Consider the following 20715-nt stretch of genomic DNA (forward strand, 5'->3'; position numbering starts at 1 on the left):
AAAAGCTTTCCTCCTATCCCATAAATCTGCATAACCTCCCACAGTGCCTTTCTGTCTACCCTATCATAAGCCTTTTCCAGATCCATAAAAGCCCAAAAAACATCCTTCCCCTTTCCTATAGCTTTCTCACATATCTGTCTTACCACAAAGATCTGATCTACACAACCTCTACCCGTCCTAAATCCACACTGTTCCTCACCAATTACTCCTTCTGTTCCTCTCCTAATCCTCTCAATTAAGATCCTCCCATAAGCCTTCCCTACTACACTCAACAGGCTAATCCCTCTGAAATTACTACATTCACACTTGTCCCCTTTTCCCTTGTAAAGAGGAACTATACAGGCACTTCTCCAGTATATAAATATATATATATATTTATATACACACACACACACACATATGTATATATATATACACTTATACAGATGTGTATATATGTACATATATATGCAAGTATGTATATACATGCATCATATACCTATACAATAAAATCCCTGTTATCTTACACTTTCAATATTTGTGTCATCACAGATACAGGGCATTCTCAATTATCTGGTCATTATTCTTGAAGAAGCCGCCCCTCCCCCAACCTTAAAAGGATGAGAGGGTTTTTTGGTACAACATATATATATATATATATATATATATATATATATATATATATATATATATATATATATATATATATATATATATATATATATATATATATATATATATATATGTACGTATCCTTGAAGACAGAGGTGAGTGGAGAATGGTTGTATATGGATGATGTTGTGATCTACCTCCCTTGGAAGGGGGAAAAAGCCTTGGTATATGTATGTATCCTTGAAGAACTCACATTGGTAAATACCTGCTGATAAAAGACTAGGCAGGAAATATGAGTGTACAAAGTAGCCCCCTTTGATACATAGAGTTTTCTATAAAATGCTAATCATCAGATGGTATTGAAGGTGATATGTGGTGGTGTGACATAGGACAAGGATGACTTTTCACCTGTGATGAAAAAGACAACTGCCACCACCATGTTTCCATCCACGTTGTAGAAAATGACTAAATGGGATAGAATGAGGGAACTTGGTCCCCTGACTGCCCTTACAAAAACTCAAGGCATAAGAGGGTCTGGAAGAGGGACTTCAATCAGAACCCTAAGATGATGAGATGTACCTGGGGTGATGGAGGTCATAAGTTGGAGGTGAATTTACAGGGTGAGAGGCTAGAGGAATTAAAGAGCTTAAAGTATTTGAAGTCATATATAACAGGCAATGGAGTGAATTACAGGTAAACAGGGAAACAGGTAAATCTCTGGGAGAAATGAAACATGTTATGAGAAATGGGTATCTGGTGATGAACATAGAGAATGGAAGCAAAGTGGAGGAGTGGTGAGAGCTGGCAGGTTGTGTTGATCAAGTAATTCTGAGATGGTTTGGAGATATGGAACGAATGAGTGAAGAGAGACCAACAAAAAGAATATGGAAAGTATTGACTATATAAAACTCATGCAGTTAACATTCAATACAAAGAACTGCAAATAGTGTTCATGTGGGGGAGTCAGTGGTGTTCATATCACTGCAAGTTTCTGGGTATAGCGGTCTTACTGGTTCTTCTTGCTGAGCACAAGATCTCTTACTGTCAACTTCAGTAGTATTTCTCCCACCTTTTCATGTAAGAAGAGCTGATAACTGGGAATTGTTTCCCTCCTCCTACTACTACACACCAGTGACATAGAAACAGACAATACAACTACAACACAGACAACAGACCAGTGTTCCCTTCCAGAAAAATATATAAGAGGGCCCATGGACTGTTGCCAGCTACTGTAGGGCACTGGGTTTCAAGTCAATGAGACTCACAGCAACTAGGAAAGTAAATACAAAATGCTAGTTTGTGGTTTGGAAAAGGTGGGTGAGAATGTAAGGGCATGGAAAGTGGACAAGTTGTTATTTGTATGTAGATGATACTGCACTTATGGTTGATTTCAAGGAGACTGAAGCATACATACTTATACCAATGGCTTTTTCCCCCTGCATCTCGCCCACTGCCCTGGGTCAGAAGCAATGTAACAAGACACAGCACATCTAGACTGAAGCAGTTGGTGACAGTTTGGAAAGGTATGTGAGAAAAGAAACTTACAAGTGAATGTTGGCAAAAGTACAGTGATGAAATATACAAAGATTGAAGATGGTGACAAGATGAATATGAATGTGAAGAGCGAGAGGCTTGTGGAGGTGGAGTGTTTCAAGTATCACTGTATGTGACAATGAACAGAGAAGTGGATGTAGAGATAAATTACAGAGCAAAGGAAACAAACAAACAAACATGTGTGGAATGAAAAGTGTTATGAGAAATGAGTATTTGGTAATGAATACAAAGAGTAGGTTGCATAAAGGAGTGATTGCACCCACTCTGCTGCATGGAGTAGACTTGGAAGATATGTGTTCAACCTTGAGAGTCTACTGAAAGGCCACTGGCTTATCCCCTGGGGGAACATATCAACCTCTGTATTTCACCACATTGGCTTAATCCTACAGCTTGGTATGTTTGTATGGATGGGCCAAGCCTTTGTCTCTCTGTAAAGATGAAGAGTGCTGGGTAATCTAAAAGAGGTATTCAAATGGGTCAAGGGCTTTAACAAGGGTGATACAGCATATCAAGACAACAGGGTGGCTTGTATTAATGGGTCTAAATTGAACAAATTTAGGTTTAAAAAGGAAATAGCCAAGAATTGGTTTACCAATACCAAATAGAATACTTAGTAACTATGTAGTGAGCACTGAAACTTTTAGTTATTTTAAGAGAAGATTAGATAAAAAAAATTGTGGATGGCGTTGATAAAGGGTAATGGATATGAAACTCCTTATGATCTCTTGCAGTCTCTTTCATTCTTATATATTTACATGAAATCTTAAGTATGTTGGAATGGTTGTGAATGCAATCTGAAACCAGTGTACTAATTGAGTGCCAACACCTCTGCAGAAAGAACCACATATAATACGTTTCACTGAGACTATGCTGAATGAAAATACTGATGCCCCAGTTGGAGAAGGAAACTACTCTTTGTAGCAAAGGGGGAGAGAGAAAAAGAGCAATATAGAAATGTGATGATACCAGTGAAGAGAAACATAAAAGTGGATGAGATAGTACAGGGAGAAAGACTTTTCTATGTCCATCTCTTTCACACAGCACAGCTCTCAAATAAAAATATAGTAAACTCATGATACAGGACTTTGTTTATCTGAAACCAAATTGGTTATCTACCAAGACCAAGACCCCCCCCCATATCCTTAAGTATTTTGTACAATCGTCTTCGCAATTCTTTCACTCTGTCTATTACGCATGTGAATAATGGTAGATAATTTAGAGACTCCTCCCATACATATTAGAATCACATGTGCCCTTCTCCAATACTGGGGCACTTTTTTTTTTCCAGTGAACATATAACCACTTCACAATTACATCTACCCATTGTTCTTGGCATCCTTTGACAATGTAATTGAAAACCCTATTTGGCCCCACAATTTTTTTCACAATCAAGTTCTCAAGTAATCTATTTACTTCTTGCATTTTCATTTTTATACTGCTTAACATAACTTCTCTACTTGTTCTTTTCTCCTCTTCTAACTTCTTTTCTTTGATTACTATCAATAAGAGGGGGGGGGGGGCACCGATTAAATGAAGCAGCCTTGCTGTGGATGTGTTGTGTTTTGCTGCACTGCTTCTGACCCAGAGCAGTGGGCAAGATGCTGGGATGACCCATCATCCAGGAGGAGCCGAGATAAGAGGGAGGGAGGTGGGTGAATGGGAGTGGAGTTTGTGGGGATGGAATGGGGGGAGTGGATTTTATGCCTTTGTTTTTGGCTACTTCTCTTGTAAGGAGGGAAAAGCCATTAGTATATGTATGTATACTACCCCACCTACTTTTGGCATGGACAGACTTTTTGTTTCAGTTTGCTATTTACAAATCTGTAGAACTGCTTAGTCATTTTTACTCTTTGTTAATTACACCTTTTCCTCCTCTTTTTCCACCTTGCCTATGGCTTCACCCCACCCTCTCTTTCTCTTTCTCACATCTACTGTTAAACAAGTCTTTTATTCTCTACTATTCATTCGTTACATAATTTCTCTCTCTCAAGAGGTTGAAGTTCATGAATGCTTCCCAATTTTTATTTGTTTATTTATTTTTTGTTTTTCACTGTCCCTGAGCTCTTTCCAATCTTTTTCTCCAAAGATTTTTTTTTCAGTCCTGTATAGTTTGTATTTAGTATATAGTATGTATATAGTCATTACCTGTATAGTCATCCAGGAGGACCCAAGAAAAGAGAGAAGGAGGGGTGGTGAATGGGAGTGGAGTATGTGTGGATGAAATGGATGGGAGTGGATTTGTGCCTTTGGTTACCTCCCTTGTAAGGGGGAAAAAGCCGTTGGTATATGTATGTATAGTTTGTCTTTGCAAAGTTGAATCCACCTTGTCTGTATGACTCAACTCTTAGTTCTGTATTTCCAAAAGCCACATTGAATTTGAGGACTACAAAACTTCTATAGGACACAAATATTTTAAAGATTCAGTATCTTTGGGTTCTTTAGTTCAAACTACATCAATCTCAGTGTCAAACCTTCAACTCTTTGTCATGTTTCATTGGGTTATTATAATGCTCACTGCTATACTCAACAATGTATTACCTCATGATTCATCACTTCTACTTGTTTCCTATTCCTCCGCATTAACCTTTCTACAGGCTGTGGTTATGTAGATGAAATAACCTACCAGAGACCAGTGGGTTGGTGACTACCTTCATGGAAAGAAATGCTGAAGATGGAAAAAACATAAATACTGTATATATTATATACATGTATGTATATGTATATGCTCACATTAACACATGAACAAACATGGACATACATATGCACGCACACACACAAACACACACACACACACACGTGTGCACACACACACACACACACACACACACACACACACACACACACACACAAAATGCTCATAATCTATATATACATGAAATGTACACATCATCTACTACACACAAATGCAGACACCCTTAATGTACATACATCTAATGACCCTGTATGCACATAGAATATCTACAGATTTAAAGCATACATAAACATATAAATTTTGTATGTACATGTATTATGTACACACCAAGTATATACACATAAAAAATCATTTATAATCCTTTACAGAATGCTAATCCCCAAGCAATACAGTCGAGAAGAGTTTGATCACAATCAACCCAGTTTATGCTGCCTTAAACAATACAGAAACAAAAGTTCATATATATCAAAGACAAAAGCAAGAAAAAAGAAAAGATCCCTCTGCAGTCAACAAATCAATACTGAGACTATTGGTGCCATAATATGAAACTAAAGGACAGATGTATGATATCCTAATCTTCATTCATAAGGGTATCTAAAATATATTTTCACTGTCTATTTCACTGGACCCTAGTCCCAATACTTTTTGGCAACTGTACACTCAAGGGAAACCTATTAATAAATCCTGGAAACTCAGGAGGTGCAAAACAAGTTTAAATGTTTCAGAGGCAATCTTCTGTATAACAAAAGAGCTGCTCCCATCCTTTGCCCTGCATAAAAACTGCAGAACTTAGCAATACTGATAACAATTTGGAATCCTTCTGACTTCAGCATCAAAATGGGAAATAATGTGCAAGTCATTGGCATTACACAGGTAATTACCAGCACCTATGAGGGAGACAGCATTTAAAGGCAATAAAGGAGATGATGTCTAAATTACAAGCCAGCAAAGCAAAATCCAGTTCTACTTCCTCTGGCTCATTCAATTAAATATAATTTTGGGGTCCCTGGTAAATCCTGGACTCTCTCCTCTTCCAGCATTCAAAGCAGACTCCCTACATTCACTACCCATTGAGGAAAACACTGTAAGCACAGCTAGTCTTGTCCTTAAACGTTTCAACTCGTGATTTTGTTGATCCATTTTCACACAACACCAAGTTCCCATCTAATTTTCTGCACATATCACATTGCTTTCTAGACAAATACTCATTCATCAACAAAAGACAATGGGCATGTTTCTCTACTAAAAGAAAGACAATGATAACTACATAATGAAACATACACTGTTTCAATACTGAAGCCTTCAGTCACATCAACCAGATAACACTTTCTTTGTTCATGAACTGCATTCTTAAGTGGTGGGCTGTTAGTGGTGCATTCTAAATTCTATTTCTAATCAAAATACTTTTCCAATATAATTTCCTTGAAGACACTTATTCCACACTCATTTCTCTATTTGTGAGTTCTCTTAACTACAAGAGTTCATTGTCTTAAAGTGTAATACTATGTACAAGAGTATCTTAAATGTGAGATATCATTTCCAATGGGTATTCCCTGTACCAAAAAAAGAAAAAAATAATGCTATCCCTTATGATGAACCTACTAATACACATCATTCCCATGTTTTTCCATTTAAAACTTTAGTTACATTATTGGCAAACAGAATTCTATGCCACTCTATAGTGAATTAAAATAAAATATAATTCAAATCTTGCTTCTGATGAAGACAACATCTTAACCTAATCACCAATACATCACAGAGACAAATTTCACTTACAATTTCTTTTATAAAACGAAGGTTGGGATGTCTTCTGATTGGTGTGCAACTGTTACAGGCTCTATGAGGTCAATCAAAGAAGCACAAGATGATGACATATTCCATTCTTAGAAAATACTGGTACAAGTAACAACATACACAATGTGATTGTACAAAGAATGACAAAGTGATTTTTTCGGTTGATGTGGGTAGATGAAGAAGCAAGGGAGGGGATGGAGCAGCAGAGAATGAGTTCTATATTGGTGACATGAGTCCCTGGTGATGAACACATCATGATTATGTGAGTCATTAAAGCTGATGATTATGGATAGGATGATAGAGTTAACGAGTGACCATAATGATTAGGAATGATGAGATTGATTACAATGATAAGTGATGATAACAGCAGATGTAAAACTTGAATCAGTATTGATGATATTCACGAATGATGATACAAAAAAATTATACAATACAATGAGCACTTCATGATTAATAGTTATGTCTGAGACTTTGTGATTACAATAATTGTGATGACGAAGAAATGATGACCAACTGAGTAAAAAGTGCCTTGATGACTCCAAGAGATGAAGAGCTTATATGATGATGAAGTGACAATGAAATGATGACTTGTGTATAACTTCTAAACTTTCCACGCTGTCACACATCCAGGTTCTTGCTTGGTGACTGACTAATGAAGGGCTCACTCCACATTCTCCGAAGGTCCCCCTGAAAGAAAGACAAGAAATGGATTGAAATCAACATATCTATGGATTAAAAAGTCAATATGAAAATATTACAGTAGTCTGAAAGAGAGGTATTCAGTAATTAAGTCTTATCTGGAAGGAGTGAACATAAGGAGGTAACCAAGGATGAGATGGATAGATGGGGTAAAAGAGGCAGTGGGAAAGAGGAAAGAAGGGAAGGTAGAAGACAGAAGATAGGTGTCAGTGGAGAATGGTTGTGTATGGATGATGCTGAGATGCATGGAAAGGAGTGGGTAGGGAGTGGGGGGTGAGGGAGTATGTGTGAATGATATTTTGACACAGCCCAAAGAGATTTCTCCTTGTCTTCTCTTTTTTCTGCATGAGGGGACAGAGGGGAGGGTCACCAATTAAAAGAAGCAGCCTTGTTGTGGATGTGTTGTTTCTTGCTACACTGCTTCTGACCCAGGGCAATGGGCAAGATGCAGGGATGATCCATCATCCAAGAGGAGCCAAGAAAAGAGGGAGGGATAGAGGGGGGTGAATTGGAGGATGAATGGGTGGGAGTGGATTTTATGCCTTTGTATTCTGGCTACCTCCCTTGTAAGGGGGAAATAGCTATTGGTATATGTATGTAAGTCTTATTAGAAAATCAGTCTAATTAGTTTTGAAGACAGCAGTTTGTTTAGTGCGGTTGATAAGGTGTATGGGGTGATTGAGAGTCGTTGCATTATTACACAAAAGAATACCTTTATATACTCTATATTAAGTTGAATGTGGCCTTGAGTAAAAGGGGAATGTCTGTTATGCAGGGAAGAAGGCAAGAAATGTAAGTGGAGAATGGTTGTGAAATGATTATAAATTGATGCAACTCAAAGGGATTTCTCTTCATTTCTCTATATTCACATGAAGGGCAAGGAGGGAGGGTCATCATGTAAAAGGCAACGGGGACCTAGTGTGAATATTCTGTGTCTTGCTGTATTACTTCTAAACTGGGTAGTGAACAGGGGATACAGTTGATCCTTCATCCATAAGGAGCTTAGATAAAAGGGAAACAAATGCATGACAGATAGGTATGGGATAGGTAGGGATGGTTACATGCCTTGGCTGGCTACCTCCCTAATAAGGGAGAAGCTTGTTCGTAAATAGACGGACAGAAATTGGTTGTGATGTGTTGAGATGGGCGAGTATGAGTTGAGGGCTCTTCTATACAACATACCTATCATTCTCATATGATATTCTATGGAGAAGATTAAGGTTGTGTGTACAGGTGTTCTATTGGGTTGTTTTAGTATCTTCTTATCACTCTCAATTGTTTTATTCTGCATAGTTTGTGTGGTGTCTGTGTGTTCCTGATTATTAGAAATAAAGCTGTGGAAGTGTAGTTGAATTTAATTCTGAACCTCTTGAATACAATGATGCCTATGTATGTGTCACAAGCTGCAAGTGGGATATACGAGAATGCCGGCATCAGCTTCTCTATTATATTTATTTTGTTATAGTTGAGGGTGGAGGGGTGTGAAGTGTATTCAGGGATGGAATGGGTGGAAATGATTTTATGCCTTTCCCTTTTTGGCTACCTCCCTTGTATGGGGGAAAAAGCCTTGGTATATGTATGTATGTATAGTTGAGTCACCCCCATATTCTCAGAACAGACTTGATCACGTTTTCTGTGACATTATAATTCAGGGTGAAAGAGAACAAGTACAACAGCAGTAACTTTATATTTTGTAATGCATGTATTGTGATGGATAATCATACATCAAGCAACCTGATGTGCATGCAAATATCTAACTTGTATTGAAGAGGTTAAGAACTGTTTGTAGACTGTGATTAGTTTCCTGTTGTCAATGCCTGTGCTTGTATTTACCTACTTGTATTATACAGAAAGGGAGCTATGCTCATGGTGACCCATCTTTGTATCTCTCAGGATCAAATTTTTTCTTGAAATCTTGAATAGTGTTTGCACACACTGTTTCTTAGTCCAATTTGTTCCAAGTATCTATCACTCTGTGTGGGAAGCTATTTTTTTTTTTTTTTTTCAGATCTCTTCTGTAATTATCTTTTTTTTAGTTTCTTTTCGTGTCCTCTTGTTTTTCCATTGTCCCATTTCAATAAGTCATTCTTATCTAAGATTTCCATTCCCTTCATAATTCTATAGATGGTTAGTAAGTCTCCTCTTTCCTGATTTGACCAATTCTAGTTGTTGTTGTTGTCATTCCATAGTCTGTCTAGTCGAGTAGTTCTGTTTCCTTGAGGAATGTCATGACTGGAACAGGGTTTTCCCACAAATCCCTAATAAAAGTGTATACTGTGTTGTTGGTGTGCATGATTGTGTAACAATGCAGTCTCCCATAATATATAATATGGGGTGAAGTGTTACATCATTGACAGTTATCTGTGATATAGTCATCCAGCCTCTTTTGGTAACTTAGAATAAATACATTAAAATCAACTGAAATATATCAAATCAAATCTAAGTTGATTTTAGTAGATTTATTTTCTTGTGGTGGGAAAGGGAGGAGTGGAGGTGGAGGTAGAATGTACATTGAGAGAAGCAATTAAATGCTTTGGGGAATTAAAAAGTGTAATGAGAAACAGACATTTGAGAATGAATGTTAAAAGAAGTGTGTATGAAGGAGTGATTGTACTAACACCGCTGTACACGGCAGAAACATGGAACATAAAGAGAGGTAGAGAGGAAGAGTTTAAATGTGTTTGAGATGAAATGCCTGAGAAGTATAATAGGGGTTACTAGGTTGAACAGTGAGAAACAAGGAGGTGAGGAGGAAAGCGGGGTTAAAAGGGAGTTGGGAGATAAGGTTAATGAAAGAGTACTGGGATAGTTTGAACACATGGCAAGGAGTGAAAAAAGATTAGTAAGAGGGAGGTAGCCAAAAAGAAAAAGGCATAAAATCATTCCCACCCATTCCATCCCTGAATACACTCCACTCCCCTCCACCCTCCCTCTTGTCTTAGCACCTCCTCATACCCTTAGTTTAATTTGCCCCAGGCAGGTTTCGAATCATCATCATCTCAACCTTTGCCACAAGTGATGACGCCCTAACCCACTCCGCCAGCAAGCATCCAATTACTGTGATGGAAGAAGAAAATGACAGGGCTATAGGAAAGGATGAGGTATAAAGGTGAAGGGGACACTGGATGCAAGAGAAATACCTGTCAAGCAAGGAAAGGAAAGGGTAAGAGTGACTGTAAATGGATAAGGAAATGAAGTAACCTGAAGGGATTCTTTCTTGTCTGCTCTGTATATTTCAATATTGGATTGAGGGTGGGGAGGTTACCATGTAATGAAGTAGTATGGGTAAACCAGCTCCAGCTGCCAAGCCCTGCTGTATAGATGCTGTATTTTACTGCACTGCCTCTGATCCAGTGTGGTGAGGAATAGGAATGACCCTTTCTCCACTAGGAAGCTGTCAGTGACAACAAATGGGTTTTTGGATGGGTATGAGATGGGTGTAGAGTGGCTGAGGACTTTGATTTAGCCACCCCATATGGAGGGGAAAAGGTTTACTGGTGTGTGTGTGTATATATATATATATATATATATATATATATATATATATATATATAGATAGATAGATAGATAGATGAGGGTGGAGTGGAGGATAACCATATACAGGTAATGAGGTGAAGGTAAACCAGTTCTGGCTTTTGTGCCCTTCTGTGGAGGCAGTGTGTTTTGTTGCATTGCTTTTACTGTTTTTCACTTTTCATCCACAGACTGTTAAGATGGGAAGGGCAATAAATAAGTTCTGGATAAATGTGAGAAGCACGATGGGCGAGTGTACATTTTAATATGGTTCCCCTTTTAAGGAAGAAAAAGCATCTTATTATGTACAAGTCTCCACATTCAAAAACAAAATCATAAACACAGACTACATCTACATCATTTATATAAAAAATAATGCTGTACCTTGAGGTAGGCCATGGTGAGAAGGGGCAGGAGTGTGAAAGGTACGAGGTACAAGAGGGCAGGCTGAGCTGCCTTGAATACTTCCGAAGATACGGTTGCCGTTAGCAAACCCAGGAAGTATCCAATTAGTGAACAATGGAAGTAGCTGTGAGAAGATAAAATGCATACTTGTCACACCCCTCCTTGTTGATTGTTCATTATATCAAACAAAACAATTATCACAGAAAAAGTTCACTTCAACAATATTTCAGTGTGATCAAAATATGTAAATTCTTATCATTATTATTATGGCTTATGAATGACTGCTTGGTAAACTTTCATTCAATTATAAAATTCTACAATGAGAAACTCGCCAGATATTCACCTGATTTTGTGAGAATGTAAAATTTTTACTGTTAACCCATTTTCCACTGGAAAAATCTGAAGACCCATAGCCATATAGCACAGAGAACTTTTGTACTAAGATTATTTCAATATCAACTTAACAAATTCATTACTTTTTACATTCCTATAGTATTCCTAGATGTCTGTTGCTCATGATGAGCACCCCCCTTCCACACAGTGAGTGAGAATTATGACTGTAGGTATGTCCTACATAATCACAAATTTATATCCCTCCTATAAAATCTAGTATTATCCTCAAACGTGCAGTCACAAAGAACAAGGTACCTTATTTTATTTAAATTGGAAGGTGGTGGAACTCCAGCTTCTGCTGAGAGCAGCTGTGCTTTCTTGTATGCGTCATAACGGAGTACAAAACACAGCAGCAGACCTGGCATAACCTGCAACACAGAGAAAAATAATGAATAAACAACTACATAAAATATTCAAAATCCCAAGATTGAAATTATCTGCTGTTTTGGAATGAATTAAGTGAAAAATTAAACTTATTTGATCTCTAGTATTACAACTTAGGAACCAATGATGCGGTAGTCCTACCACCCATCAACACTCTTACCACCATCTTATCTGACAAGTGATCTTCAGAGTATCTATCTACTTCAACTGTATTTCCTCCATCTTTTCAGATACTAGGATAGGACAGTTGAAAACTGCCAACTGCTCTACTCCCACTACTATTTAGTGGTGATACAGAAAGTTCCATGCTTTTTTCAAGAAGAGAACTGTGGAAGGGTCTAAGTACTATTGCCACACATTGTAGGGACTTCAAGTTTCCAGTCAAACTTAACAACTATTGGCATTTCCATTAAGGGGATTGGTAGGCAACCCCTATTTGTAAGGAAGTTTGAAAGTAGCCAAGGTCTCATCAATAGGATAGTGAATGTGGTTGAGAAACATGGTAAAACTCTTGCTAATGATCTCAATGTTGTTTATTGAATTCCATACAAAAGGATGCTCTGCACTTTGAGTCAAGGTTTAAAGAAATGTTTGGGTGAACAAAGAACCCCAAGCTCTCTGTTACACCATATGGATGAAAATAAGACACTTGGCCCAATGGAGCTAGACTAATATTTTGCATATGGGATTAGAAAAGAAAGAAAAGAAAAGAAAAGAAAAAAAAAATTAAATCTGCTAACATCAATACTAGGAAGCTGGCTGGCTGAGTGGGTTAGGGCGTCGTTACTTGCGGCGAAGGTCGAGGGGATGGCGGTTCGAATCCTGCCACCAGCGAAGTTGAACCAAGGGCATGGTTTATTAAATACCACGCTACAAAGCCCTCTGTGAGGGGCACCGTCCTAGCCTTCCAATAGGGGGGAGTTTGTGACGTTAAACCATATCATCATCAACATCAATACTTATGAGAACAACAATATAATGATTTTGTCTGTCAATCAAGAGTGTAAAATATTCTGGTGTTGGACACAGTGGAACATAAGGCAAATGCCAACATCTAGTTGCTATGAACTGGGGACTGACCCGCCAGGCATACGTAAATACATTCTGCACCTAGGTAGGTAGGTTTGTGGGAAAAAAAAAAAAATACAAGTTGTAATGTTAGAGAAATAATTAATTCCACACCCATCTTCACTTATTCTTCCCCCAAACACTCTCTCATATCACTCTGTTAAGTGTGGTTGAAGAGATTATATGAAGGAGTGATTGTACCGACAGCACTGTACGGGGCAGAAATATGGAACATGAGAGAGGAAGAGAGGAGTTTGAATGTGTTTGAGATGAGGTGCTTGAGAAGTATGATAGGGGTTACTAGGCTGAATAGAATGAGAAATGCGGAGGTGAGGAGGAGAACAGGGGTGGAAAGGGAGTTGGGAGATAGAGCTGATCAAAGAGTATTGAAATGATTTAGACACATGGAAAGAATGAGTGAAGAAAGACTAGTAAAAGAGGTGTGGAAGGCAGAGGTGGAAGGAGTGAACATGAGGGGGTGACCTAGGATGAGATGGATGGATGGGGTAAAAGGGGCATTAGGAAAGAGGGGAATGTCTGTTGAGGAAGGATGGGAGAGGACAAAAGATAGGGGTGAATGGAGAATGGTTGTGTATGGATGATGCTGTGATGCATGAGGGGGAGTGGGTGGGGGATGGGGGGTGAGGGAGTATGTGTGGAAAAGAAACTAGATGCAGCCAGAAGGGATTTCTCAACCATCTTCTCCTTTTATGCATGAGGGGACAGAGAGGTGGGGTCGCAATTTAATGAAGCAGCCTTGCTGTGGATGTGCTGTGTCTTGCAACACTGCTTCTGACCCAGGGCAGTGAGCAAGATGCAGGGATGACCCATCATCCAGAAGGTGCCAAGGTAATAAGGAGGGAAGGGAGTGGATGGGAGAGGAGTATGTTGGGGATGGAATGGGTGAGAGTGGTTTTTTATGCCTTTGTTTTTTGGCTACCTCCTTTGTATGGGGGAAAAATCCTTTAGTATATGTATGTATGCATGATCGATTTGGTTTAACATTGCAAACTCCTCCCTATTGGGAGCCTGGGATGGTGCCCTATATATATATATAATATATATATATATATTTACACATACACACATACATATACCAATGGCTTTTTTCCCTCATACACGGGGGGTAGCCAAAAAGAAAAAGGCATAGAAACCACTCCCACCTACATATTCCACTCCCCTCCACCCTCCTCCCTCCCTCTCATCTTGGCACCTCCTGGATGACGGGTCATCCCTGCATCCTGCCCACTGCCCTGGGTCAGAAGCAGTGTTGCAAGACACAGCACATCCACAGCAAGGCCGCTTCATTAATTCAGCGAACCCCCCTCTCCGTCCCCTCATGCAGAAAAGGAGAAAACGGTTGAGAAATCCCTTCGGGCTGCGTCAAATTTTTCTCATACATACTTCCTCACCCCCCCCCCTAATACATTACAGCATCATCCATGCATAACCATTCTCCATTCACCCCTATCTTCTGTCCTCTCCCATCCTTCCTCAATAGACATTCCTCTCTTTTGTAATGCCCTTTTTACCCCATCCATCCATCTCATCCTAGGATGTCCCCTCATATTCACTCCTTCCACACTTCTTTTACTAATCTTTCTTCACTCATTCTTTTCATGTGTCCAAACCATCCTAATACTCTTTCATCAACCCTATCTCCCAACTCCATTTCCACCCCTGTTCTCTTCCTCACCTCCTCATTTCTCACTCTATCTAGCCTAGTAACCCCTATCATACTTCTCAAACATTTAATCTCAAACACATTCAAACTTCTTCTCTCTTCCTCTCTTATGTTCCATGTTTCTGCCCCATACAGTGCTGTCGGCACAATCACTCCATATAACCTCCTCTTAGCATCCATTCCCAGATGTCTATTTCTCATTACACTTTTTAATTCACCAAGGCACTTACCCGCTTCTCACAATCTACATTCCACATCCACCACCCCCACTCCTCCCTTTCCTGCCACATTCGCACCCAAGTATCTAAAACTATCCACTTCCTCCAGTCTCTGTCCCTTAATGCTCACTTCCAGCCTGCTGTCACTCTCTCCCCTTGTACATCTCATCACCTTACTTCTGCCCACATTTATCTTCAACTTCCTTCTTTCACACACCCTCCCAAACTGTCACTAACTTCCTCAATCCCTCCTCTGAGCCTGCTACAAGCGCAGTGTCGTCAGCAAACAGCAACTGGCTTATCTCCTACTTTTCTCCATTTTCTTTAATCATCTCCACCCCCTGACCCACTACCCTTGAATTCACCTCTTGCACCACCCCATCCATGTATAGATTGAACAGCAAAGGTGACATAACACATCCCTGAGGAAGTCCCACTTTTACCTCAAACCATTCACTCTCTCCATTTCTAAGCCTAACACAAGCTCTACTACTCTCAAAAAACTCTTGACTGCCCTTAACAGCTTTCCTCCTATCTCATATATCTGCAGTACCTCCCACAGTGCCTTCATGTCTACCCTGTTGTAAGCCTTTTCCAAATCCATAAAAGCCCAAAAAACATCCTTACCTTTTCCTATAGCTTTCTCACATATCTGTCTTACCACAAAAATCTGATCTACACAACCCCTACCTGTCCTAAAACCACACTGTTCCTCACCAATTACTCCCTCTGTTCCTCTCAATCAAGACCCTCCCATAAGCTTCCCAACTACACTCAACAAGCTGATCCCTCTGAAACTACTACACTCACACTTGCCCCCCTTTTCCTTGTAAAGCAGAACAATACAGGCACTCCTCCAGTCCTCCAGCACTCTACCCTCTCTTAAACATTAAATAACCTCACCAGCCAGTCCACCATAAATGTACCTCCTTTCTTCAGACATCCTGCATGGCATCCATCCAACCCAGGTGCCTTACCTGCTCTCATTATCTTAACAGCTGATTTCACTTCATCTTTCCCTATTTCTCCTCCATTTTCCTCATTCATCACTCTCATTTTCTTAGTGCTTCCCACTGCAACTATCTTTCCCTCCCTATCCTCCACATTTAACAACTCCCTAAAATACTCTGCCCACCTTCCCCTCACTGCCTTCTCTTCCATTATCATCTCTCCATCTGCACCTTTTACCTTTTCTTCTCTACTTGATTCGCCTCCTCTTCCTCTTTTAATTTCTTTCCAAAACATCTTTTTATTACTTTTAAAATTTTCTGTCATACTCTTACGTCTGCCCTCCTTTCTGTCATACTTTCACGTTTGCCCTCCTCTTTGCTTTCTTTATCTTATGCTTAACTTCCCTTCTCTTTACTTTGTACCTCTCATATGATTCCCTTCTACGCCCTTCTTTGCTTCCTTATCCCACCACTCACTACCCTTTCTTCTATTTCCTCCTGCTCTCCTTGTTCCACACACCATCTTTCCACAACTTATGAGTCCCTCCTTGAACCATCCCCATTCCTCCTCCACTCCTAGTTCTACTCTATCCTTCACTCCCTCTCACTCCTCTCTCAGCTTCTTCTTATACTCATTCTCATTTTCTTTTTCATTTAAGCAGTTCACTCTAAGTACCTCCCTACCTTCTGTCCTTTTCCTCTCTCTCCATCTATTCTCCACTCTCAATTTACCTTCCACCAGAAAATGATCTGATATTCCTCAACTCTTCCTACCATACTCCTGGTCACCACTATATAGTCCATTAACGCTCTATCTGCCACCCTTCCATCCACCACCCTCTCTCATGTGTACTTATGCTTGACTTTCTTCCTTGACACTGTATTTGCTATCATCAACTCTCTTTCAAGACACATCTCCACCATCAATTCTCCACTACAATTTTTCCCTGGAACTCCATACTTCCCAATCACTCTGTCTATTGGTTAATTTCCTACCCTAGCATTAAGGTCTCCCAATACAACTACATTGACTTTTCTCCCTAATCCCTCTATGCACTCATTTAAATCTACCCAAAAATCCTCCCTTTCCTCTACGCTCTCCTCACTACCAGGCCCATACGCACATTACCAGCACCACACAATGATTCAGCTGATTAATATGACTGACAGCCCAGACAAGCACACAGTCAAGCAGTTCTGGGCCAATTATAATATCAAGAAGGTCATTGATTATATCAATATGGCATGGAAGGTGACAGAAAAAACAATGATCGGCTGCTAGAAGAAACTGTGGCCTGTGTGTGTCAAGCCAGCTGACGACTTCATTGGATTTAGTGATGTGGCACCCATTTGTAAGGATATTGTCAGACTCACATATGGCTGGTTTCAAGGAAGTGAATGAAGATGATGTGAATGAATTGCTACAGTCCCATGATAAGCCACTCAGCAATGAAGATCTGATGGAGTTGGAACAAGAATGAGCTCTCCATGGCAATGATGATGATGATGTGCCCTGGCAAGCTTTCAATGTCTACTGCGATAATTCACGGCCAAGGAAAAAATGGCAAGGCATACCATTTCCAGCTTCTTCAAACCTGCTGCTCCCTCCCACCCAGCCCCCTGCCCTGCATCAGCTGATCCGGACTCCCCTCCACCATCTCTCCAGTCTATGTCTGGCACTCTTCCATTCACCTCTGCTGCCCAGGATTCATCAAGCCCTACCACTTCTGATGACGAGGAGAAGGCTTCCTCAGGATTTTAGTAAGACTAGCCATGAAAGGTATATGCGATGTGGGACTGGGTAACTAGTGACTAGTGGTGTTTTACAGATCCTCTTTTTCTGCTCTTTCCAGTTGATATAGCCCTACCCGGGAACCCACTGTATAAAAAAATAATGCGTCTATAACACCACCTCTTTGGATGATGTGAAAAAGTGTTATATATCTCTCAATATAGGCTAGACAAATGCTACTCTCCCCATTAAATTATATCCTATCAAAACTTAAATTCACTATCTGATCATTCCTTATTCAATATGGTTTTCAGAAATGTAACCCAATCATATAGTGGGGGAAACCTGTATATGAATAACTATATATATATATATATGCACACACATACAGAGAAGATTAGCATGGCTCCTGCGCAAGGATGACAAAAATATGGACGACGGAGTAAATTGTTACATGAACTTCTTTGCCGATGATGCTAAATTGCTCAAGAGAGTGAAAACAGAAGAAGGTTGCAGATCGTTACAATATGACTTACATAGAGTATGGGAATGGAGTCAGAAACACGAAATGAATTTCAATATCAAAAAATGTAGCATAATAGAGTTCAGAAAAGGCAAAAATAGAGTCTCAGGAAACTATATGATTGGAGATAAAGAAGTCAAAAAAGTTAACTCAGAGAGGGACCTAGGAGTAATCATCTCAAGTGACTTGACTCCTGACAAACACATAAACAAGATATTTGGAGAGACTTACAATCTGTTAAGATCTATGAAAGTGGCTTTCAACTACATGGATGAAGAGATGGTTAAGAAATTAATTGTTGCATTGATAAGACCGAAACTAGAATATGCTATATCATTGTGGGCACCAAGCACAAAGAAGAACACAAAGAAATTAGAAAGAATTCAGAGAGCGACGACCAAGATGGCACCAACAATATCAAATTTGACATATGAACAAAGATTGGAGAAATTACAACTGATAACACTAGAGCAGAGAAGGGAGAGAGGCAATTTGTTGACTATCTTTAAAATTATGAAAGGAATGGAAGTTCTTGATAGAGATGACCTATTAAAATGGGACAAAAGAGAAACAAGACACGCAAAGAAACTAAATTAAGACAGTTACAGAAGAGACCTGAAAAAGAACAGTTTCCCACACAGGGTAATTGATGTCTGGAACAAATTGAACAGTGAAACAGTTATTGCCAGAAATATTCACGAATTCAAACGTAAACTAGATGTACAGAGATACAAAAATGGGTCAACACGAGCATAGCTCCAGTCCCGTAAAATACAACTAGGTAAATACGCACAAAAATGGGTCAACTCATGACCTAATATATCATAGCTTTTTGAAGTCAGAATTGCAAGACTAGTACTTACAATGTCTCCAAGACCAAGCATGGAGAAATGCCCACTGTTGTGCATGGAGGGGAAGACCAATTTGCCAGGAAGAGAAAGTTTGGGGGCTTCACGAGCCATGTTGCCAAGATGGAGTTTTCGTGCCATCATTCCAACTGGGTTTTCTGCTGGTCTTGTAGCAACCTAGTGGCAAGGAAAGAAAGAGTCAGTACAACTACACTGATATCTAGAAGCAGACAAAGCAGTCTATATAAACAAGATTTAATAATTTTATCTGCTACAGCAGGGTTTATATAAATAATTACCATAGATGAAATTTTGAAGCAAAGTTAAATTATTAATAATCTACAAGTACAAAAAATTATGCCATAATCACTGACCAAATGGTCCACACTATTCATTAAAAAATTAAGAACATCTGGTATCAATCAATCAATCAATCTGTTGAACATCTGGTATCAATCAATCAATCTGTTGCCTCAGGTCTTTCTTGTAGTAGACCCACAGCTCCTAGGTAACCAGCAACAGCTACTGGATGGGCCCAAACATGACTTACATAAAGTGCTCGTCATGGCATTATGCTGGCCGCCCCACACACACTTACCAAAACACAATCACATACCGTAAAAATATATTTGCACACTTGCCGAGGTTCTAATACTTGGTGCTACCTCCCTTATGCTTCACCACATCCCTCAACCATTTAGGAAAACTCTCACATAAATTCCTGAGGGTCTAGGGGGTATATTAATCCACCCCTCATGTACAGCAGACTCAAGCCATAGAATGGATCTAATATCCTTACACATCAAACTTCACTTCACTACTGACCACAGGTTTTCAATGGGTTTTAGGTCAAGGGAATTCCCCGGCCAGTCATTAAAGAACCTCACATCACAGTCCTTAACAACTTCATGCCAGGACAAAATCTTGCGGGCAGCATTAGCTGCCAGACGTACGATGTTGCGTCATAATAATCACATTATAAAAAATAAAGTCACCGTTGTATCGATCGTTCTCTCTTTCACCCATGAATTTTGATAACCATAGAAAATATGATGAAGCCAGTTTACAGAGTATGGGGGCCATGCAGGTACAACTACAATAAATATAATCATGACGCCGATATGGCAGCCTCGCGTACCCACTTGCTCCTCATGACGCCTACGTAGGCGTCATCGTATGGAAGGGGTTAAGCCACCCAACTACAGATCTGGCAGTGTGACACCGTACACCATCCTGCATAAATACTGTAGCCCTACACTTGTCAAATTCTCAGGTAAATTGTCACACACCACCTCCAGATAATATTGGTTCATATACTGGTTTTTGGGGACCACTATGCATTCATCAACACTCTGAGCAGTGAAACATCCCCAAACCATGAGAGAGTCTGGGTGTTTAGTGGTGCCACAGGTGTACTGTTGATCTAGTAGGTCGCTACCTCTGGACTGGTACACATGTCCACTACAGTTGCTGGTGACAGTGAAGGTGGATTCATCATTCCAAAGTACCTCAGACCACAGCTGAGGAGTCCAATTATGATATTTAAGTGCAAAATCCAGCCTATGTTTCTTCTGCCGTTTGATAGGATGGGTTTCTTAACCTGCCAGTAGCTACTGTAGCCCAGCTCAGCCACCCACCTGTTGACTGTTCTTATGGACACCTCAGAA

General features: G+C 39.7%; 1 protein-coding gene and 1 non-coding gene across 7 annotated transcripts in view; one reads left to right on the top strand and one right to left on the bottom strand.

The window, feature by feature from the left end:
- Positions 1 to 1097: 1097 nt before the first annotated feature.
- SppL (signal peptide peptidase-like protein) overlaps positions 1098 to 20715 on the bottom strand; it is a 219438-nt gene continuing 199820 nt past the window's right edge. For all 6 annotated transcript variants that reach the window (XM_076184234.1, XM_076184236.1, XM_076184237.1 and 3 more), the window contains 4 exons: positions 19064 to 19225; positions 11897 to 12009; positions 11228 to 11372; positions 1098 to 7318 (listed from right to left, as the gene is read on the bottom strand). In XM_076184234.1, the coding sequence (XP_076040349.1) occupies positions 7250 to 7318; positions 11228 to 11372; positions 11897 to 12009; positions 19064 to 19225 (489 nt within the window). In that variant the 3' untranslated portion in view covers positions 1098 to 7249. The remainder of the gene's footprint in view (positions 7319 to 11227; positions 11373 to 11896; positions 12010 to 19063; positions 19226 to 20715) is intronic.
- Positions 18027 to 18129, top strand: LOC143025061 (U6 spliceosomal RNA). Its single transcript, XR_012966362.1, has one exon. It is a non-coding gene; the product is annotated as a U6 spliceosomal RNA (small nuclear RNA).

Source organism: Oratosquilla oratoria, chromosome 4, assembly GCF_046742065.1.
Source record: "Oratosquilla oratoria isolate Oo_2021 chromosome 4, ASM4674206v1, whole genome shotgun sequence".
Lineage (NCBI taxonomy): Eukaryota > Metazoa > Arthropoda > Malacostraca > Stomatopoda > Squillidae > Oratosquilla > Oratosquilla oratoria.